A 23,939-nucleotide genomic window follows, 5' to 3' on the forward strand; every position below is an offset into this window, starting at 1 on the left:
GGGTATCCTCAATGTAAAAATGGAAGTTCATCTTCACAGGACTGTGCGTTGGTCACACCTACCCTTACTGTTATGGACAGATGCATCAGTGGCAGGCAGGTTGGTGAGGATGTACTTCTTGTTGGTTCCCTTACCACCTGCCACAGACCCAGTCTAGCAGCTATGTCCTTTAGGATTCATCGGGCTCAGTTTGTAGTGGTGCATACAAGCCACTCTTGTTGAAGGATATTGAAGTCCCCACCTAGAGTACATTCTGCACCTTTGCCACCCTCAGTGCTTCCTCCAGGTGGTTTCCTGCCCTAAGTGAACCAGATGGATTATGATGACAATGGTTTCATGGTCATCATTTGACTTTTAAATCCAGTTGTTTTCTTTCTTGAATGAGATGTCATGGTGGGATTCAAACCCATGTCCCCAGAGCGTTACCCTGGGTCTCTGGATTACTAGTCCAGTGACAATACCACTATGGCAATGTCACCCCCAGAGTTACTGCACTTGGCAATATCAGGATCAAATATTAAAATGCAACAGAATCTCACAATGTGGATTTTACAAGCAGATTAGTAGCTGAATGTAGATATAAAGTGTAAACTATTAGTGAAATCGAGCGAATCAGCATTGCTAAAGAGACTTTCAGTGAAGTTGAGAAACCAAATTCAATTAAGCTAATTACAAAAAAGGGAAAAAAAAGATATGCAGACATAGAATTTATAGTGCAGAAGGAGGCCATTCGGCCCTTGGAAAGAGCACCCTACCTAAGCCCACGCCTCCACCCTATCCCCACCTAACCTTTTTGGACATTAAGGGCAATTTATCATGGCCAATCCACCTAACCTGCACATCTTTGGACTGTGGGAGGAAACCGGAGCACCCGGAGGAAACCCACGCACACACAGGGAGGACTCTGCACAGATAGTGACCCAAGCCGGAATCGAACCTGGGACCCTGGAGCTGTGAAGCAACTGTGCTAAACACTATGCTACCGTGCTGCCTGCATTTTTCCAATAGTGTGGTTTCCTGACTGCCACCTGAAGAGTCAGCAGGGGATACCAGCCATCCCACAGCCATTTAATATTCAGCAGGACATTAATTGGCTAATGGCAAGACTTCTTCCCTCATCTGGGGAAGGAACCTCAACTTAGAGCTGCAGACGGCCGGCCGTTCTGTAGGCCCAGCAGAGGGTTCAAGTGCAACAATTCTCGGACTACAACCAGTCAGTCCCTAATGGAGGCATGACTGAAAGCTAGTCCAGGGTATCGGCAAGGCCTGGCTTGCAAGCCCAGAAAGGGGAGAGTGATGGAGTTGAGGGTTCTGGTTTGAGAAGCTGAGGACGGCAGGTTAAAGGGACATGACCTTTGGGGGATTATAGCTAAAGGAACCCCCCCCTGAGAAGATATACCCCCTTGCCCAACATCAACCCATGCAACTAAAGCTGGTGTGGGCCAACCCCTGCTGAAGGTTAATTGGCACTCAATAGGCTCAATGGGAGGCCCAGCGCCCTCAGCAGCTTTGCAAAATGAGAGCCAGGTTGGGGATGGGTGGGTAGACAGTGAACAGGCCATGTATTCCATGTATTCCACTTTACAAGTCCCTCTGCCTCCAAACCCACCAGCAAGGGACCGTAGAATTTCACACAATGATCTGCGGTTTTCACTTTAATTCCCAATTCAATTGGTGGTAAGTTTAATTTTTTTATTTTTTATTGTAGGCATGGTATGACAAACGACTCACCTGGAATACATCAGAGTACAGTGGAATTGAAATCCTTCGACTTCCTCCCGACTTAGTGTGGATACCGGACTTTGTTCTAGAAAACAAGTATGAACATTTATTACATCAAATTATACATTATTGGGGGAAGGGGATAGTTTTTGTTCAAAGGATATAGAGCAGAATTTTAGGCCCCACCCCCCACCCCCAGCAGAATTGTGCTGAGGCGGAGAGGGTGCGATGGCTGTAAAGTCTTTCGGATGGCTTTCCCACTGGGCTCGCATTCACCATGATATAACATAAAACATAGAAAATAGGAGCAGGAGAAGACCATTTGGCACTTCGAGCCTGCTCTGCCATTCATTATGATCATGGCAGATAATCCAACTCAGTAACATGTTCCCACTTTCCCCCATATCCTCTGATCCCTGTAACCCCAAGAGCTATATCTAACTCGTTCTTGAAAACATACAATGTTTTGGCCTCAATTTCTATCTGTGGTAGCGAATTCCACAGACTCACGACTCTCTGGGTGAAGAAATTTCTCCTCATCTCAGTCCTAAATCGTCTACCCCGTATCCTCAGACTATGTCCCCTGGTTCGGGACTCCTCCGTCATCAAGATCGGCGGAATTTTATGGTGCATGGGTGAGGCCTAGACCACCACCCCCCACTCCCCTCACCACACCCTTGCCCAATCGAGACCCATAAGTGGCCAACCATGACCATTTAAGGGCCATTTCCCAGTCTCCATTTTCCAGGCTGGCAGGAGAAGTTCAGCACAGAGGGCAAGCCAAACAGTAACCCTACTCATGCCATGAGCGGAAGTGGGGGCACAGCGCCTCCATCAACAGCCTCCTTTTAAGATAGGTACCCCCCCTTCTGAAAAGTTGTGGCCCCTACAGTGCTTCCTCTCCTCCACGCACCCCACCCTAGCCTCTCCAAAACCTTTACCCCTTTCAGCCCACCCGCCCTCCTCCAGCCAGGCCTGACCTCCCCTTCCTACCCTGAGACCCCCAAAGCTTACCAGCTCCTGGATTCCTGGGACATTGGGTTGATTCCCCGCCACCCACCACCAGTAACGGAGTTCCCAGTGCGACAGATAATCCAGCATTGGGCAGAACGCAGGATTGGCATCCTGCGCCGTTCCCATTCCGTGCTCTGGGCTCCCGCTGGTATCAGGATTGAGGTTTATGCCTCGCGCAAGTGGAAGGATGCAAATGGGTCATTAAACCTATTTGTAGGGGCGAGAGGCTAATGTTTTAGCCTTTGCTTCCCTGATAGACCGGAGATGGACTTTGCTAGGGTGGCGGGACTCGGAGCCACCAAAAGCAGGAGTGTGGGTGAGCACCCTGGCAGAATTCCTGAGGCTGGAAAAGATTAAGTTCACTCGGAGAGGGTCAGCGGGGAATCCCGGAGGTGAAAGCCTCATTTCTTTAAGGAGGATTGAGGATTGGGGGTATGTTTGAGGGGCCAAAGGGGTAAAATGGGGAAGGCAGATGGGGTTGAGATGGGGTTGGCGTCAGAGGGGCTGGTGGGGTGTGGTTGTTTCTTGAGTTGTTTTGTTCTTCAGATTTTTTTGTGTGTATATGTGAAAATGGCTTCTAAAAAAAGAAATTGATGGCCCCTTATTCTGAGATAATGCCTTCCAGTTGGAGATTCTCCAACTAGGGCAAACTGCCTTTCATCATCTACCCTTGTCAAGCCTCCTCAGAATTTTAAATGTTTCAATGAGATCACCTTTCATTCTTCTAAAGTTCAGAGAGTACAGGCCCATTTTACTCAGCCTCTCATCACAGGATAATCCTTTCACTCCAGATATTATTCGAATGAGCCTTTGATGTAAAGCCTACAGGGGAAATATTTCCTTCCTTAGATAAGGACTTGTGGACAGTATTTCAGGTTTGGTCTCACCAAGATCTGTACAATTGTAGCAAGACTATTCTCATACTCCAGCCCCCCTTGCAATAAGGTCCAATAAACCATTTGCCTTTCTTGCTCTCCCCATGTGTTAACTTTGTGTTCCTTGTACGTGGACACCCCAATCTCACTGAACAGCAAAATTTGGATTGGATTGGATTGGATTGGATTTGTTTATTGTCACGTGTACCGAGGTACAGTGAAAAGTATGTTTCTGCGAGCAGCTCAACAGATCATTAAATACATGGGAAGAAAAGCGAATAAAAGAAAATACATGATAGGGCAACACAACATATACAATGTAACTACATAAGCACTGGCATCGGATGAAGCATACAGGGTGTCGTGTTAATGAGGTCAGTCCATGAGAGGGTCATTTAGGAGTCTGGTAACAGTGGGGAAGAAACTGTTTTTGAGTCTGTTCGTGCGTGTTCTCAGACTTCTCTATCTCCTGCCCGATGGAAGAAGTTGGAAGAGTGAGTAAGCCGTGTGGGAGGGATCTTTGATTATGCTGCCCGCTTTCCCAGGCAGCGGGAGGTGTAGATGGAGTCAATGGATGGGAGACAGGTTTGTGTGATTGACTGGGCGGTGTTCACGACTCTCTGAAGTTTCTTGCGGTTCTGGGCCGAGCAATTGCCATACCAGGCTGTGATGCAGCCCGATAGGATGCTTTCTATGGTGCATCCATAAAAGTTGGTAAGGGTTAATGTGGACATGCCGAATTTCCTTAGTTTCCTGAGGAAGTATAGACGCTGTTGTGCTTTCTTGGTGGTAGCGTCGACGTGGGTGGACCAGGACAGATTTTTGGAGATGTGCACGCCTAGGAATTTGAAACTGCTAACCATCTCCACCTCGGCCCCGTTGATGCTGACAGGGGTGTGTACAGTACTTTGCTTCCTGAGGTCAATGACCAGCTCTTTAGTTTTGCTGGCATTGACGGAGAGATTATTGTCGCTACACCACTCCACTAGGTTCCCTATCTCCCGCCTGTATTCTGACTCATCGTTATTCGAGATCCGGCCCACTATGGTCGTATCGTCAGCAGACGTGTAGGTGGAGTTGGAACCAAGTTTTGCCATGCAGTCGTGTGTGTACAGGGAGTAGAGTAGGGGGCTAAGTACGCAGCCTTGCGGGGTCCCGGTGTTGAGGACTATTGTGGAGGAGGTGCTGTTGTTCATTCTTACTGATTGTGGTCTGTTGGTCAGAAAATCGAGGATCCAGTTGCAGAGTGGGGAGCCAAGTCCCAGCTTTGATATGAGCTTGGCTGGGATTATGGTGTTGAAGGCGGAGCTGTAGTCAATAAATAGGAGTCTGATGTAGGAGTCCTTGTTTTCGAGATGCTGTAGGGATGAGTGTAGGGCCAGGGAAATGGCGTCTGATGTTGACCGGTTGCAACGGTATGCGAATTGCAGTGGATCAAGGCGTTCTGGGAGTATGGAGGTGATGCGCTTCATGATCAACCTCTCGAAGCACTTCATTACGACTGAAGTCAGGGCCACTGGACGGTAGTCATTGAGGCATGTTGCCTGGTTCTTCTTTGGTACCGGTATGATGGTGGTCTTCTTGAAGCAGGTGGGGACCTCGGAGTGGAGTAGGGACAGGTTAAAGATGTCTGTGAATACCTCTGCCAGCTGGTCCGTGCAGGCTCTGAGTGCACGACCAGGGATCCCACCTGGGCCCGTCACCTTCCGAGGGTTCACTTTCAGGAAAGTCAATCTGACTTCGGAAGCTGTGATGGTGGGTATGGGTGAATTATGGGCTGCTGGGGCACTCGACAGCGGATTGTTGGTTACCAGCTCGAACCGAGCATAGAATGCATTGAGTTCATCGGGGAGGGGTACGCTGCTGCCAGAGATACTGTTCGACTTCGCTTTGTAGCAAAGTTTCTCAACATTTACAAAGTATTCTGATATTCTATTCCTCCGACCAAAGTTTATTTGTTTTTTCTCCACATTATACTCCCAACTGCTACTTTATTGGGCACTCCCTTAACATTCCGACCCAGCTTTGTATCATCTGCAAACTTGGATACATCACTCTTGGTCTCTTCATCTAACTCAAATATAGATTGTGAGTGGCAGAGGCCTTAGCATTGATCTTTATGGCACACCAGTGGTTACAGCCTAACATCTTGAAAATGCCCCACTTATCCCTACTCTCTGCTTTCTGTCCATTAACCATGCTAATACATTACCCCAAGCCCATGAGCCCTTATCTAGTGTAATAACCTTCTGTGTGCCATGATATTGAATGTCTTTTGAAACTCCAAATATACAGCATCTACTGATTTCCCTTTATCTACCTGCTGAGTTACATCCAAAAGAAAATTAAATTTGTCGGAGTATCGGAGTAACTGTTCTGGGATATATAGAAAGATCTCTCATTGTCTCAGCATGGATTTGATGTGAAATTTCTTTTTTTTTTAAATGTTTCCCATTAAGGGACAATTTTAGTGTGGCCAATCCATCTACCCTGCACATCTTTGGGTTGTGGGGGCGAGAGCCATGCAGACACGGGGAGAATGAGCAAACTCCACATGGACAGTGACCCGGGGCCGGGATCGAACCTGGGTCTGTGGCGCCGTGAGGCAGGAGTGCTAACCACTGAGCCACCGTGCCGCCCTTGAAATTGAATAATTGATGACTGTTGCATGTCCTTTCAATTGAACATCCGAATTAACATCTAACACTCTGGGAATTAACGCTTCGTAAATTATATCAATAACGTAATATAAATTAAACCCTTCCAGGCCAAATAGGCGAAAGCCATCAAACATTGCAGCAGTTAAAATAAATATGACAGGCCTAATAGATTGAAACTAACAAAGATCAATGATTTTGCAGTGAAAAAGAGAAGACATACTTAATCTTTTTGGGAGCTAGATTCAAACCACGTTTGCAAATGAAAGACATTTTCTCATATAGTATAGCACCTGGAACCTATTCGGAAGAACAGGGGACAGATTTTCTGGCCTATGTCTTGACTGATTGCTAACCGGTGAAATGACTGTAGTCTAACTGAGTTTTGAGATCAAATCTTGTCTGCCCAGCCTGCTTTGGAGTACAAGTTTACAAAATGAAAGAGCGCTACTGTAAAACAGATTGTATCATATTAGCCCCATCAGATTACTGATCACCTTCATGAGGAAGGGACAAAAATAATTAAAATCCCAGATGTGCAAGTTGAATTGTATACAATTTAAATTTGAAGGTTTGATTAGGTAGATTAGGTACTTTTTTTTATTTCTGGAACTGAGTCTGGATTGATGAGATGAAAAATATCTTTTGGCTGGCCTATGCGACCTACGTATGTGTTTGAACAGTCTAAATTCAGCTCCAAGAGAATATGCCCATAGCTTGAAACTGCCATCCTGATTTGATGCTATTAAGCTTTTTCACTCGAAAGCCACAGGATAACTGCCATATGAACATAGGAACATAGGAATTAGGAGCTGAAGTAGGCAATTCGGCCCTTCGAGCCTGCTCCACCATTCAATCAGATCATGGCTGATCTCTTCCTAGTCTCAAATCCATCTCCCTACCTTTTCCCCATATCCCTTTCACCCATTTTTTATCAGAAATATATCTATCTCCCTCTTGAAACCATTTAATGATTCAGTCTCCACCGCACTATGGGGCGAGTTCCACAAATACACCCCCCTCTGTGAGAAGTAGTGCCTCCTCATCTCAGTTTAAAATCTATCGCCTCTCAACCTACATCAGTGACCTCTTGTTCTAGATTGCCCCACAAGGGGAAACATTTGGTCTAAATTTATTTTATCAATCCCTTTTAGCATTGTTTATACCTCGATCAGATCCCCTCTCATCCATCTGGGCGGCACAGTAGTTAGCAATGTTGCTTCACAACGCCAGGGACCCGGGTTCGATTCTCGGCTTGGATCACTGTTTGTGCGGAGTCTGCACATTCTCCCAGTATCTGCGTGGGTTTCCTCTGGGTGCACTGGTTTCCTCCCACAAGTCCCAAAAGATGTGCTTGTTAGGTGAATTGAACATTCTGAGTTCTCCCTCAGTGTACCCGAACAGCAGAGTGTGGCGACCAGGGGATTTTCACAGTAACTTCATTGCAGTGTTAATGTAAGCCTACTTGTGACACTAATAAAGATTATTATTGAACTCCAGCGGGTATAAGCCCAAACTGTTTAATCTCTCCTCATACTTCAATCTCTTCGTCCCCGGAATCAATCTGGTGTACCGTTTCTGAACTGCTTCCAATGCCACCACATTCTTCCTCAAATAAGACCAAAATTGGACACAATACTCCAGATGTGGTCTCACCAATACCCTGTACAATTGCAACAATACTTCTCTACTTTTATACTCCAGTCCTTTTGCAATAAATGCTAACATTCCATTCACCTTTCTTATTACATTTTGTACCTGCATACAGACTTTCTGCGATTCATGAACAAAGACACCCAGATCCCTCTGCCCAGACACATTTTGAATCTGCTTTCCATTTAGATAATAATTTGCCTGACTATTTTTTCAGCCAAAATGGATAACCTCACACTTATCCACAATGAACTTCATCTGCTAAAGTTTCACCCAATCTCCTAGCCTATCAATATCCATCTGTAAAATCTGCATCTCCTCAACCGTGCCTGCTTTCCCACGTATTTTAGTATCATCCACAAATTTTGCTATGTTACACTCTGTCCCTGCTTGCAGATAATTTATATAGATTCTAAACAGTTGAGGTCTGAACACTGCAGCACCCCACTGGTTATAGTTTGCCAGCCAGAAAGGACCCTCTGCTTTCTGTCAGTAAACCAATCCTAAATCCAATCTAGTATTCTACCCCCAATCCCCTTAAATCTCACCTTCTGGATCAATCTTTCATGTGGCACTTTGTCAAATGCCTTCTAGAAGTCTACATATACCACATCTACAGATTCCCCATTATCCACCTTGCTGGTTACATCCTCAAAGAACTCAAGCCAGTTTGTCAAGTATGACTTACCCTTCAAAAAGCCATGTTGACAATAGTGGATTGAGCTTTGTCTTTCCAAATGTTCAGTCATCTCCTCCTTAATGATTGATTCCAGAAACCTCCCGACCACAGAGATCAAGCTAACTGGTCTATAGTTTGCTACTTTTTGCCTCTTTCCCTTTTTGAATAGGGGAGTTACATTAGCATGTTTCCAATCCACCAGGGCCTTTTCAGGATCCAGGAAATTTTGAAATATCATAACGAATGCATCTACTGTTTTTGCTGCCCCCTCCTTTCATATCCTAGGGTGCAGGCCATCAGGTCCGGGAGACTTATCTGCCATTAGTCCCATTAGTTTATTCAGTACCTTCAACCTAGTGATAGTTATGGCACTAAGTTCCTCTGCATTAGGGGTTTAGCACACTGGGCTAAATCGCTGGCTTTTAAAGCAGACCAAGGCAGGCCAGCAGCACGGTTCGATTCCTGTACCAGCCTCCCCGAACAGGCGCCGGAATGTGGCGACTAGGGGCTTTTCACAGTAACTTCATTTGAAGCCTACTTGTGACAATAAGCGATTTTCATTTTCATTTCATTTCATTAACTGCGGTACTTGGAAATTTTTTCTTATCCTTTACTGTGAAGACAGAGGCAAAATATTGGCTTAGTGCCTCCGCCATCTCTGTGTTCCCCATTATTACCTCACCAGTATCATCCTCTTAAGGGCCATTACTTTAGCTATTCTCTTCTTCTTGAGATACTTATAGAAGTTATGGTATCAATGTTTATGTTTTCTGCTAGTTTCCTTTCGTCGTCCATTTTCTTTTTAGTACCTTTTTGCTAACCCCTAAAGTTCTCCCAATCCTCCAGCTTACCACTAGCTTTTGCAGTATGGCATGTTCTAGTTTTTGCCTTTATGTCCTCCTTGACTTCTTTATTTAGCCATGGAATGTTTTTCTCCCTCTTTCAATTCCTCATCCTCACAGGAATATACTTTAATTGAGAGGTGTTTACTCTCTCCCTGAACATCCACCATTGTTCCTCAACCATCCTACCCTCAATAATTTGTGCATAGTCTACTTGGGCCAACCCTTGCCTCAGGCATGTATAATCACCTCTGCCCAACGCTAAAACTCTAGTACGGCACTCTATCCTCTCTCACTTAATCTGAATTTGAAATTCTAGCATGCTGTGATCACTCTTTCCAAGAGGATCCTTAACTACAAGACAATTTATCAACCCTTCTTCATTGCATAATACTAAATGTAAAATAACCTGCTCCCTGGTTGGCTCCATACCATATTGCTCTAAGAAACAATCCCTCATGCACTCTATGAAATCTCCCTCGAGGCTACCCTTGCCAATTTGATTAATCCAGTCAATACGCATGTTTAAATCACCCAAGGTTACCTTGGGCCCTTCTCACAATCCCTCATTATTTTTTGGTTTATACTATGCCCCACTTTAGAAGTATTGCTCGGGGGCCTGTAAATTAATCCTAGCAAGGATTTCTTCCCTTGTTTCTTATTTCTACCCATATCGATTCAACATTGGCCCTTAGTGCCAATATCATTTCTTAATACAGCCTTAATGTCACCTTTAACCCATAAACCAATGAACTGGAAATAGCCTCTCACTGTGCATCAGGAGATGTATTTCTGTGACTGGAGCCAAAGAACATTTTGGGGGCAAAGTAAAATGAGTCTTACTCTGCATCTTGTTACACCTGATCAGACAGGGGACTTGAGGCTAACCTTAGCCTTGATGCCTGAAATGGTAAGTGTTCAATTCTTCAGCAGTAACATCCCCCACATTGGTGAGCAAAAGCAAATAAAGAAATGGAATGAGAAGGCACAAAGATATGAGGTGAGTGATTAACCAAATTTTTACATCGGCTAAATCAATAGAAAGTATTAGCATTATTTTACACCAAATCTCTCCTATCCTGTGCCTTATTCACCAGCAATGATGGACAATACAATGTGGCCTATTTTTGCAATGTGCTGCTCCGAGCGAATGGATACATTACGTGGCTGCCCCCTGCAATATTCAGGAGTTCCTGTCCCATCAACACCCTTTATTTTCCATTTGACTGGCAGAACTGCTCTCTAAAGTTCATGTAAGTGCAAATTGCATTATTGTATCTTTAAAAATACTGTTTGTAACTGCTAAACAAATCAAAAGGCAAATAGTGAGGAGGAGAGGCTGAAATTTCTGCATGAAACCTACATCGTCTACCTTATAACATTGACGGGAGACCCAATCGATTTTGGCAGTCATGTTTCATTTGCGGAGGAGGTGAGCTGCCAGTGCTAATCACAGTTTACCGAAAGCTTACCATTTGGGAGAGGAAACAAATCTAATCGAGCAGACACTGACCATGGGCTTGCAAGAACATCATTAGAGGGAAAAATGCAAAGATAGGAATCTAATAGAGCAGCTTTTTTCAGTATCAAGGAAATTAAAAATCAGAAGTAAAGTGGGGAAGTCAAGAAAGTTTTTGAGGCTCAAAACTCCCAAAGAAATGAACAAACAATGTATGCCAAATGTGATATCAAATTTCTCTTACTGCAGCTAATGATCTCTTTCAGTGAAGCTGTAGTTTTCTTCCTAACCAGTACTGCCTTTGGTTTGTGGATAGGTTGAAAAGGTAGTGGCGGCAGAACTGACTGACATGAAAGTTACGTTTAGGGATCCTGCCATCACTTGACCGCTTTTTGAACATGTTAATGAGGCTCTTATTTGTTTCTGTGGGAACCTAAAGGAAGGTCTGTCCAACAGAGACTAGAGACAGACTCTCAGTGCTAAGTATGTGGCTTTTGTTCTGTTGTAATTTTTATCCCCATTTTTCCCCCCTTTGCATTGTGCACAAAACTTTATCTGACGATAACGAGAAAATCATCACCCTTACCTGTGATGACCCATCCCAGCTTTTTTTAAACTCTAGGCTAAGGTATTATTAATGTTACAGTATATTTCATGTTAAATGTGTTTAACTTCTAAAAGAGAATAGTAAATGCTGGAACAATCCATCCCTATATTTGCAGTCAAGCTTAGATCTATCACAAGAAAACAAATCTAACAAGGAGGATGTATCTTCAAGAACAACCTATGCATGTTGGCAGAGAAAGTGAAGATATTTTTCAAAGTGGCTAACATGGAGATAAATACCAACACCTAGTCTGTATCCTCTTCCAGAAATTAGGTGTATTTCTCATGAGTATATTATGGTGGCTGTAAATTCCAAACGCTGAAAATGAAATGAAAATGAAAATCGCTTATTGTCACAAGTAGGCTTCAAATGAAGTTACTGTGAAAAGCCCCTAGTCGCCACATTCCGGCGCCTGTTTGGGGAGGCTGTTATGGGAATTGAACCGTGCTGCTAGCCTCCTTGGTCTGCTTTAAAAGCCAGCTATTTAGCCCAGTGTGCTAAACCAGCCCCTGCTGAAGTTGAACAGGCCTTCCATAGAAGCTTGATGTACCACACAATTAAAATCTTCCCTGACATTAGAGTTCTTGTTATTTGCATCAAAGTAGGCCTACAACTGACTGACCCGTTGGTACTGATGGAACAAATATACTGGGCGGGATTCTCCGGCTGCCGACGCCCAAATTGCGTTTGCCGATCGGCCGGAGAATCCGTTTTTACGCTGAAATCGGGGGCGGCTCCATTTTTCAGATGCTCCACCCCCTCAAAAGCGGCATACTCGAGTATGTCGCACGCCATTGGGACGGCCTCAGGATGTCACCTGAGGCCCTCCTCCAATGCTCCGCCTCCGATGGGCCGACTTCCTGACAGCAAGGGGCATGTGGCCTCTCAACTTTCGTGAAGCTGGCATGGTGGAGGCGGATTCTGTCCAGCGCCGCCACAGTCGGGGGAGGAGACATTCGGCTGGCAGTAGGGGCTTCGGTGGGGGCTGGAGTACTGGTGGGGGACGGTCCGGGGTGGCGTAGGGGGTTGCAGGCCGGCACCATGTTGTATGGCGCTGCCGTCGCAGAGTGCATGCCCGGCCATGGACCAGCCATTCTGCATCCGTATCTGCAGTTAAAGCCAGGGGCTTTACTTGGCGCGGCTGCTAGCCACCCCCCCCCCCCCCCCCCCCCGCCCCCCCCACCGGGCGGAGTGTCGGTGCCGGGGTAGCGGCAATGTTTTGGTCATAAGACCAGACACTTTCACTGGACATAGCCGCAAAATCGGAGAATCCAACCCACTGCTCTTCATATCATTATTTACATATACGTTTTGAGTGACTTGTTGAACTGGATTTCCCCGCTGGCTTCAGGTTGGACCCAAATGGGAATCCTGAGCCTGCACTTACCATCAGCAATCTTCTAACAGGCAGGCTCCTACTTGGCCATCTCCACGGTGGGCTCCAAATGCTGCAGGCTCAGTCAGAGGGCCAGCAGCCCTGGAGTCTCGGCAGTAACACTGAGAGAGGTGGATGCTGCCGAGGAAGGTCAGAGACCCCCAGATTCCACAGTGTGGAGGTACTCTCGGAGACATGGATCCAATTCAGAAATCATGAGCCAAAGCTGTCAATCCTCTCAGAGTGGAGGGGAAACCACTCTGGAAGAATCATTTGGGCATGGGATACAGACTGTTCTGCCCACAGCCCCATCATTGGAGGCTCCAGGTCCGATAGCCTCGTGATGGCAGCAGGGATGTCACCTCTATTGAGCTGGCAGCCTCTGAGCATGACAGGAGGCCACCCTGCTGGCAGCAAAATGGCAGGGAAGCCACAAAAATCATCCCTAATTGGAGTCTTAACCATGTTAATTGCTGCCAACCTCCATGGAGTAGGCAGCTGATCCTAATCAAAGCCTTCACCTGGAAAGGTTCCCCAGCAGCTGGAATGCATTGAAGATCCATTCCCAAATGGCTCATCTCACTTTCCCTGCCTCTCTGCCTCTACGCCTGCCCCAGCAGGGGTGGGACAATTCACCCTGTCGTGTTACTCATACTTTGATTACTAGTCCCAAGCACTGACAGAAATTCAGCTTTTTGACTTTAACGTTTTGTTCTTTATCTTTTATAGGTCTTTCAATTACAATGCAGAGGAGATAAATTTGGAGCTACAAACAGAAATTATAGATGACAAGTCGTTTCCTATTGAATGGATTATCATTGACCCCGAAGCTTTCACTGGTAAAATCTTATGGATACCTTTTATATTTACTAAACAAGGCATGTCATAAAACAAAAGTAAAAAAAATAAAAAAGACAAGAATATGCTGGTGAAGGTTTTCATCTTTCAATCACACTACTGATTGGTTGGTAGGTCAGCTCTGATTGGTTGAGACATTGCCCTGGTGAATGCACCAAGGAGCTATTATCCCCCAACCACTTTTCTTTATTCCAAAATGATGCAATGTCTGGACACATTCCTTTTACCTGCAGAATCATCTGCAAATGTCTGCAGATGCTTTTTTGATGGTAAGCTGTCATTTTGCTGTAATACTTCGTCATATCTTCATATTCTGTTATCACGCTGGACTTCCATCCTTCTCTAAGCTGGGTGTGTGAGGAGTAATATCAGACATTTCATGAAGACATGCTATTTTTGTCACAGTACGATGCAAGTGACATATTTTTATTTGATTTACACCATGATGTCATGTGTTTTCAAATAACTGATAAAGATAGAACTTCCTTAACAATATAATCGTGATATTGCTGCAAATAACTTTGCCCCATTTTTTAAACAGAACACCACAAGGTTGAATGAGTGAATAAAACTATAATGACACAATTTTAATCTCCGTATTTTTATTTGTTTATGGGATGTGGGCATCACTGGCAAAGCCAGCATTTATTGGCATTCCATAATTGTCCTTGAGAAGATGGTGGTGTGCCCCCTTTTTGAACTACTGGATTCTGTGTGGTTTAGATAAAGCAAAAGTGTTGTTTCATTCCATTCCAATTCTCTTCCTGCACCTAGTGATGCGCTGAGGCAGGCTTTCATCTATTTCCATAGCTAGTAATTCCTGGAACAGGTCGCTAGTCTGTCACCAGGGGCTTATAGCTTGAGGGGCACCACTCTACATCCAGTGTGGCTGACCAGGAGTCTCTCCCACTCTTACCGCCAGCCATTGGCATGTTTGGAACTATTTGCAGGCTGATACTCAACCTGTTTGACCACGTTATGAACGCATCTTCCTTGGCCATCAAGTCCTGGCATGGGACTCAAACCAGAGCTTCTGGCTCAGAGGCAGGGACAATACCCAGTGCTCCACAAGACCTCCTTAAATCGTTAGGCAGGGAGCTCCAGGATTTTGACCCAGTGATAGTGAAGGAACAGCAATATATTTCCAAGTCAGGATGATGTAGAGTGGAGGGGTATTTACAAGTGTCAATGTTCTCATGCACTTGATGCCCTTGTTCTTTTCGGTGCTAGAGATTGGAGGTTTGGAAGGTGCTGACAAGAAACCTTGCTCTGGTTTCTCTTGTTCATAAGGACCTGTAGGAATGTGACTAACTACAATTACAATATATAAAAGAAAGGTGCAGCACAAGATTATTTGAGTTGAAGAGCTTTTGTTATTTGTATAACTCTCATTGCTATCTCCAACATACTGACAAATGTTATTGAAATTTCAATTTTAAAAAGACCAGGAGAAAACAGCATTATCACATTGGAATGGTAAGCAATTATTAATCTGAAAACACTCCAGTCTGAGTGGATTCTTCACACAAGATCAGATGGGGAAAGGGAAAGAAAACAAAACTGGAGCATAACCGCTGTGTAGATTTGTATATAATATATTTGGGTATATTTAAGGAAAATTAAACATACAATTTCTTAATTATTGCTAATATCTTTATTTTTTAATTTTACAGAGAATGGTGAATGGGAAATCATTCACATGCCTGCAAAAAAGAATACCCATACACATATTCCTCGTAATAGCAGCAGATACCAGGATGTAACGTTCTACCTCATTATCAGACGCAAGCCACTGTTTTATATCATCAACATCATCACTCCCTGTGTCCTCATTTCTTTTCTGGCGTCATTAGCTTTTTATCTTCCTGCAGACAGTAAGTATTCTTCTGCACGGCCATATAATTATTCCTCAGTAGCTTTTTTAAAACATATTACCACAGCAATGAATTTGGGACAATAGAACTTTAGATGAATAAAAACTGAAATATTTAGAATATTTGATGGAGCTGCATATGGTAAAGAGTAAAGTTATATGTGGATTATAGGACGCTCAATTACTCCGGACCCATGTTTCACAGAGCTAAGCGTCCTGAACGGTTTCCTCGCCTCCTGTCTGGGCCGCCTGTAGACTAATTGATAGAGATTAAAAGGCCATACAGAAAAGTTGCCCTTAACCTGCTACCTATCAAGTGATGCTGCCAACTGAGTTAAGAAAAATGACTTGCATTTATATAGTGCCTTTGAAAACCACAGTACATACCAAAGCACTTTAAACCAATTAATTACTTTTGAAGTGTAGTCACTGTTAAAATGTAGAAAATGGAGCAGCTAATTTGCACTTGCTGTAATTTCCACAGACAGCAATGTGATAATGATCAATTGTTGATGATGGAGGGGAGAAATGTTGGTCAAGATGCAATGGGTAACTCCCCTGCTCTTTGAAAGAGTACAAGTTATATTTAACATATAACTGATAGAGCAGACATGGCCATGGTCCAAGTACTCATCTGATAGATGACACCTCCAGCTGCATTACCTCAGAGTGACAGCTTTGATTTTTGTGCTCAAATCCTGGAGTGGGAATCAAACCCAGAACCTTGTGACACAGGAGCAAGAGTGCTGTCAACTGAACCACGGCTGATCCAGAAATATATACCTTAGGATGGGTGACTAAAAGCTTGATTAAAGAGCTAGATTTTATGGAATGTCTTGGAAGAGAGAATGGTGAAGAGTGTTTCATATCATCATATCATAGAATTTACAGTGCAGAAGGAGGCCATTTGGCCCATCGAGTCTGCACCGGCTCTTGGAAACAGCACCCTACCCAAGTTCAGCACCTCCACCCTATCCCCATAACCCAGTAACCCCACCCAACACTAAAGGCAATTTTGGACACTAAGAGCAATTTATCATGACCAATCCACCTAACCCGCACATCTTTGGACTGTGGGAGGAAACCGGAGCACCCGGAGGAAACCCACGCACACACAGGGAGGATGTGCAGACTCCGCACAGACAGTGACCCAAGCCGGAATCGAACCTGGGACCCTGGAGCTGTGAAGCAATTGTGCTATCCACAATGCTACCGTGCTGCCCTGATGCTACCGTGTTATGGGCCAGGGTTTATAAAACTCCAAAGTATATCATGGAGTTCACCTGACCTACAACTGTTTATAGATTTTGGTTACGAGGAGCACAAGGGCCTATCTTTCAGGTGTTATTCAACAGAGGCCTTAAGCACTTCTAATCAAAAACAAAGTTTATTCTACGAGTTTAGTTAACATTTTTATAAACACACACAGTAAGCACTTTTCTCAACTACCAACATACATATCTCACACAGCTACAGTACTTTATGTATAACCGTTAAGCAAATTTCCCCCTAAAATGAAAGCAAAAAACTCAGAGCCACCAAAGCTGCAAGTAACTAGGCCCAATATTGTATCTAGGTGGAAGCAATAGTGGGGATTGCTTTATCCTCCCTAAAATGCCCCAATAAGGGCTTGTAGTCGGTTATGATTATGAAACGCCTGCCATAGGCGTATTGATGAAATCTCTTTACATCAACACGACCGCCAAGACCTCCCTCTTGATTTTAGAGTACGTCCGCTCGGCATGTGAGAGAGTCCTGAATTCATAGGCGATGGGCCTTTCTTCCCGTTTTTCCAGTGGTGTGGGAATACCGCCCCAACCCCAAAAGGACAAGCATCACTGTCAGGCTGAGTTCCTTCTTGGGGTCGAAGTGGGCAATAAATTGATCATAACGTATCTGTGGGAAAGCTTTTCTAGTTTGAGTGAAGATAGTCATGGCTCATATCTAATTTAGTGAATGGCTGGCATGGGGTACCTATCCAGTTTGGAAACGCGATTGACCATAAACGTATAATCCTCATTGAGGCAAATTGGTTTGTCCGGTTTAAGGACGGGGACCTGTAAATTGCACAGGTTTTATTATCCCTAGATTTTCCAGGCAGCCAAGCTCAGTATCTACCTTCTCCAAAGGAGAAATATTTAGGTGTACTATCGGGGTCAACATAAATTTTGGTTCTAACTCCTTTGATTTTCCCAAGGCCCTCCTGAAAGATTTCAGGGTATTTGCTGGTGACTTCATGAAATTCTCCCACGCCCAGCCTGTTCAGCCTGATCTGATGGAGCCAATCTCTCCCCATAAGACCTGACCCTTGTCCCTGCACAATGATGAGTGGAATCCAGGCTGATTATTACCTGTAGGTCACTGGGGCCATTGTAGTGTCCTTAATCCGCAAAGGTTCCCCCGTGTATGTGGCTACTCTGGCTCTAGTAACTTCCAAACTCCAGGGTTGGATACCAGTTTGGAGATGATCAAATGGCTGCTCTCCACTGACAGAGACGGCAGCTGTTCCCAAAGTTAACTACAGTTTGGTGGCCTATAAACAACTCCCACCAATGTTTGCTGGCCCTTGCTGCTTCTTAGCTCCACTCAATCTGATTCTACATCTTGATCCTTCAACCTAAGATCCTTTCTCATGAATGTATTAATCCTGCCCTTTATTACCAGTGCTACACAGTAGCACAGGCGGCATGGTAGCACAGTGGTTAACACTGTTGCTTCACAGCGGCATGGTCCCAGGTTCGATTCCCGGCTTGAGTCACTCTCTGTGTGGAGTCTGCACGTTCTCCCAGTGTCTGCGCGGGTTTCCTCCGGGCACTCCGGTTTCCTCCCACAAGTCCTGAAAGACGTGCTGTTAGGTGAATTGGACATTCTGAATTCTCCCTCAGTGTATCCGGACAGGTGCTGGAATGTGGCGACTAGGGGCTTTTCACAGTAACTTCATTACAGTGTTAATGTACGCCTACTTGTGACAATAAAGATTATTTTAAAAAAAATCTTTTCCTTTATGTGTATCCTTCCAAAATTACGAATATTCTTGAATATTCAGTTTCCAGTCTTGGTCACCTTCTAACCACATCTCCATAATGGCAATCAAAAAGATTATTATTATTAAATCATACCCATTAACCTCTCTTAATGCATTCAAATCATCTATCTTGTTGCGAATGCTCTGTATGTTCAGATAGAGTGCATCTTTTTTAACAATATTCTGCTTTCTGATCCTATTTGATGCTTGCCTTTGCTTCACCTGTATTGTAATTTTGCTTACCACTTTTTTACTTCCTGTTACCAGCTTTGTTTCTCTCCAATTGAACTCTCTCTCAGGTTCCCATCCCCCTCCCCAATAGCAGTAGCAAAATCTCCCTGCGTGATGTTAGTCCTGGTCCTGTGGGGGTGCAAACTATCCATCTTGTACAGGTCCCACCTGCCACAGTACCAGATCCAATGCATCAGAAATTTGATGCCCTCCCTTCTACACCAATTCTCCAGCCATATGTTCAATCACTCAATCCTTCTATTCTTATCCTCACTGGCACATGACACTGGGAGCAATCCTGAGATTACTGCTTTTGAGGTCTTGCTTTTTAATTTATTTCCTAAATCTGCTTTCAAGACCTCAGCCCTCTTCCTGTCTATATTGTTGGTTCCTATGTGGACCACAACCTCTGGCTGTTCACCCTTCCGCAGAAGAATGTCCTGCAGATGCTCTGTGACATCTTGACCCTGGCACCAGGAAGGCAACATACTATGCTGGAGTCACATCTAAGGCCTTGTAAAGCCCTGCCTGTTTCCCGAATTAACGGATCCCCTACAATTATTGCGCTTCCACTTTTCTTTCCCACTACTGTGCTGCTAAGCCGCCCATGTTGCCATAGACTTGGCCTAATTCTGCTCCTATGTCTTATAGTCTTATGGCTCTTGCTGCACTTCTTTGAGGAACGATCACCCTCACCAGCATCCAAAATGGAAAATCAGTTAGCAAGTGAGATGGACACAGGGGACTCCTGCGCCACCTGCCTTGTTCTCTTAGGCTGCCTGGTAGTCACCCATTACCTCTCTGCCTGCATGCTTCTAACGTGTGGTGTGACCACCTCTCTAAATGTGCTATCCAACATAGCGCTCAGTCTCTTGGGTACATCTCAGTGACTCCATCCATTGCTTGAGTTCCGAAACCCAGAGCTCAAGCTTCTGCAGCCGGTGACACTTCCTGCAGATGTGCTGGACTAGGACACATGATGCCTTCATGACTTCCCAAATCCCACAGGATGCATATGCCACTTAGACAAGCTGCCCTGCCATACCTTAACCTTGAAAACTATTTATAATAAGTAGAATAAACAGAATAACTTACCAGCTACTCAACAAATAGCTTCTTCCCTTGTACCGAAGTAAGAGCCAAATACTGGAGCCTGCAAATGGTAGAAGGAAGGAAGGAACATCTCCTTACACCCTTCACCAAACTCCCTCCCTCACCAAACTCCCAGCTGCTCACTTTGTCCAAGCCACATTCCATTTACAAGCTATACTGAGACCCCTATATTTATACTAGCTGAGACTCAGATGAGTCAATTCTACTAAAGATACAGAAACCAGATTCAGCCTAATTAACTATGTGTAGATAAGCTTGTTTATCCCCGCTCAAGACTGGATTTAGAAATTAAAACTTGAAATAAACGGCAATTTTAAGTTAAATGCTAATTGCAAACAAAAATAGATATTTTTAGAAAGGGATCAGCCCTTAAGGCTCCCTCACACACTTAAATTCCCAGCTGCTTAGTCTGCCCATGCCATAGTCCGTTGATGGAGTAATTTTCAATCTCACCACATGGGTGGTAACTAGGCAGAGTAGATTGTCAATCTTTTGTATAATCTGCCTGACCTTTTGTTCCATTGATCTGACTGTACAAAAATTGATGTGTCCTCCAATAGGCATTCCACATGCATTGACTTAGACATAGTGAGCAGGGAGAGGAAAGAAAGGTACAGGAGATTGTATTTAACCTTGAAGATACAAGAGACCAAAGTTCAAAGCAGCACTAAATATAACAGTATTAAGGAAAATAGATAGGCAAAAGGAAGAAGATGTGTTGTAGGGTAGATTAAACGACTATTCGGAGGGCTGATCAGATGTAGAGATTTGGGAGCTAACAACTCGAGGCGTTAGCTCCCTTGTCTCTCCATAGATGCTGTCAAACCTGCTGTGATTGTCCAGTTTTTTCTGTTTCCGCAATAATTTGCTTTTATTTGTAGAGATTTGGAATTTGGTTAATCCCAGAGTGAATTTCTCAAACATTGTAAGAAGCAAAGAATTTGCATTTAGATATCATCGTTCAGGTCCTCAGGGTATTCCAGTCCACTTCACAGCCAGCAAATTATTTTTGAAGGACTCTCACTGGTATTGTGTAGGGAATGTAACACAAGAAGATCTTTGTTGAAATTTAAATTCCCGGTCATGGTGATTCCAGAAGTGGGACAAAATCAGTATTATCTGATACTTTTAGTGGTGTTTCTCGAATTGATTTTAAACTATGATAAGTTGTTAGTCATTTTTGTATGGTTTAGAGAAAAGAAGCATTGAATCACTGCTCCTTAGGAAATAAAAAGAGAAAGTGCTGAAAATATTCAGCAGGTCTGGCAGCAGCTGTGGAGGGAAACAGGTCTGTTGCCAGGCCAACTAAATATTTCCATCAGGCACTGTTTTTTATTTCAGATTTCCAGTATCCACAGTATTTGCTTTTGGAGCATTCTTTTCTTGGAACTGTATACTGGAACTTTTTGCAAGTGAACAATGATGTTCTTATGCATCTACTGTGTACTCAGTGTAGTGACTCAGGAAGTCAGAGGGAAAACAGCACTGCCATGGAAACAAACTAAAAAAAGCTCCTGTATGCATTCATTTGGCACAGCCGCATTTAGTTTTCTTGGTGAATTGTTCGAAATTCTCAGTATTATGAATCTGATTGGCAAGGGGGCAATCCAAATCCTTCACTGAAATGTCAACTTCACCTATCATCTTGCTTCGAGGTATCAAAAAGATATAGTGCAGTGATCTGCTGTTTAGATACAAGGGTGTTTCTGTCACCTTTAGAATAATTGTTCCAACTTACTTGGCATGCAGAAAAAATCAATACTGGAGTATATAATCCACTTTGACAATGAACATCTGCATTTTGTATCCTGGTTATTCCAGAAGATGGACAGAATTAATTTTATCTGATATTAGTTTATCTTTTGCGGTGTTCCTTACATTGATTTTTATAAACACAGGAATATGATCCTATATAACACAGAATTTATAATTCAGTATAATTTTTCTTTGTGTTTTTGTACACAGAGAAAGGAACATTCCTCATTCATTCTACAACAGTCTCTGTTTTCTTCTGACTCCCCAATTCTTTCTGTCTCCCCAATCTTTGCCTTTTTGTTTTCTAATCTTCTGTTACGTCTGTATGTTTGCATTTGTTTATAAGTCTCTCTTATTATTGTTTCTTTTATCTATGACTCTTTGTGTTTGTCTCCTCGTATTTTTGTGCAGGTGGTGGTGGAGGTATGTAATGACCTGTTTAATTCTGCATCAAAATTACAAAAAGGCTTTTTCTTTTCACATTACAGATTGCCCATCATGTCCTTTGGCTTCACTTTCATATCCACTGATGTGATTTGGCCAGAACAAGTTAGTGGGTGCATCCACACTTCATGGGCTGAATTTTATATTCCCCCCTGCAGCAGGGTTGGCCGGCAGGGGAGTGCATAAAACTGGGAGTCATGGGAATGGCACTGTGTCAGTCACCTGGCTGCTCGCCCATGAGCCAATTGAGGCCCATAAATGGACAATTAATGGCCACTTAATGGTCTCTTGCCACCAATGGAATTCTTCCTGTGGAGAGAGAGCTCCATGCCAACTCTACAGGCAGTCGAGGAAAACTGGTGGACAGACTCTGGGAGGAGAGTTGCCTTCTGGTCAGGCATCCATGCTCAAAGAACAAAGAACAAAGAAATGTACAGCACAGGAACAGGCCCTTCGGCCCTCCAAGCCTGTGCCGACCATACTGCCCGACTAAACTACAATCTTCTACACTTCCTGGGTCCGTATCCCTCTATTCCCATCCGATTCATGTATTTGTTACGATGCCCCTTAAATGTCACTATCGTCATCGGAGAACCCTCCCGATGTGTGAATCCACTCAATATTTTCCCCATTTGACCTGTCACCACTTACCTCTTTCACCTTTTGCCTTGGCCCGCCGACCACTAAGTCACCTCACAGTTTGAGCTCCATTGGTGAACACCTACCTCCGGGGCTGTTGCAATCCCAGCACTGACTACTGCTCGCAGTAGGTCTGATGAGACGAGGGATTTGCTGGCCATTTGACTGGCCAGCAGCTCTCTGAGTCTCTGAGGTGTGACTTCCCTTGGAAGAGTGTATAAGTCCTGCTTTAAACCAATTACTGGCCTGTTACAACTGTTACATTGTTGCCAGGCGAGCTGGTGAAGTGTAGGCAACCTGACCGCTGACCTTTACACCGGGGCCATTAAATTCAGTCCCGCAACTTTAGTGTCAGTGTGAAGCAGTGATACTGCACTGACAATAGGAGCTGGAAGATAACTTAATGACCAAGGACTCAATTGACTCTGAAGTGAAGCAGAATCCAATTACATCCTCCAGGCAATTTTACTCTGCTTTCTTTCAGCTCTTCATATCCTAGATTCCCATCTATCTTTCTATTGAGATGAGCATTGATACATTGCACTCAGTCCCCTCATCTAAGTCACTGATGTAGATTGCAAAAGGCGAGGTCCATTAGTACTGTCGCTTGTCCTAGTAGCTCTTGCTCTTGTTGCTACAACTTGTCAACCTGAAAATGACCCGCTTATTCCTATTCATTTTTCTGCCTGTTATTCAATTCTTATTCCAGGTTAATATATTATCCTCATCCACGTCCTCAGAACATCTCCAAAGTCCATTGCTGCGAATGAAGTACTTTTGAATTGGCGTCACTGTTAGGTGTCAATCTGTGCACAATGAAATCCCAAGCAACAAATAAGATAAATGGCCAGTTAATCTCTTTTTGGTGGTTTTGGATGAAGTATTAATATTGACTAAGATCCTTATTTGTTTTCATTTTATTCATTTGGGATCTTTAATACTCGGTCCTTGTGACAATACAGAAATGCAACAAAATGTCAGTGTACGATATGTACAAAACTCTTGAAGTGGAGCTTAAATCTACAATCTTCTGACTAAAATGTGAGTGCTAACAAATTAGCAAAAACAACACCTGTGGGAGCATTCATGCTCCATTGCTTTAGCTTCCGACGCTTAAA

At 44.0% G+C, this 23,939-nt stretch overlaps 1 protein-coding gene across 1 annotated transcript in view; it reads left to right on the forward strand.

Moving 5' to 3' along the window:
• Positions 1–23,939, forward strand: part of chrnd (cholinergic receptor, nicotinic, delta (muscle)) — an 84,714-nt gene that overhangs the window by 29,838 nt on the left and 30,937 nt on the right. Inside the window, exons 4-7 of the mRNA XM_072474180.1 lie at positions 1,709–1,818; positions 10,540–10,695; positions 13,613–13,722; positions 15,415–15,615. Of these exons, the coding sequence (XP_072330281.1) occupies positions 1,709–1,818; positions 10,540–10,695; positions 13,613–13,722; positions 15,415–15,615 (577 nt within the window). The remainder of the gene's footprint in view (positions 1–1,708; positions 1,819–10,539; positions 10,696–13,612; positions 13,723–15,414; positions 15,616–23,939) is intronic.

The sequence above is a fragment of the Scyliorhinus torazame genome, chromosome 14 (genome assembly GCF_047496885.1).
Source record: "Scyliorhinus torazame isolate Kashiwa2021f chromosome 14, sScyTor2.1, whole genome shotgun sequence".
Classification (NCBI taxonomy): domain Eukaryota; kingdom Metazoa; phylum Chordata; class Chondrichthyes; order Carcharhiniformes; family Scyliorhinidae; genus Scyliorhinus; species Scyliorhinus torazame.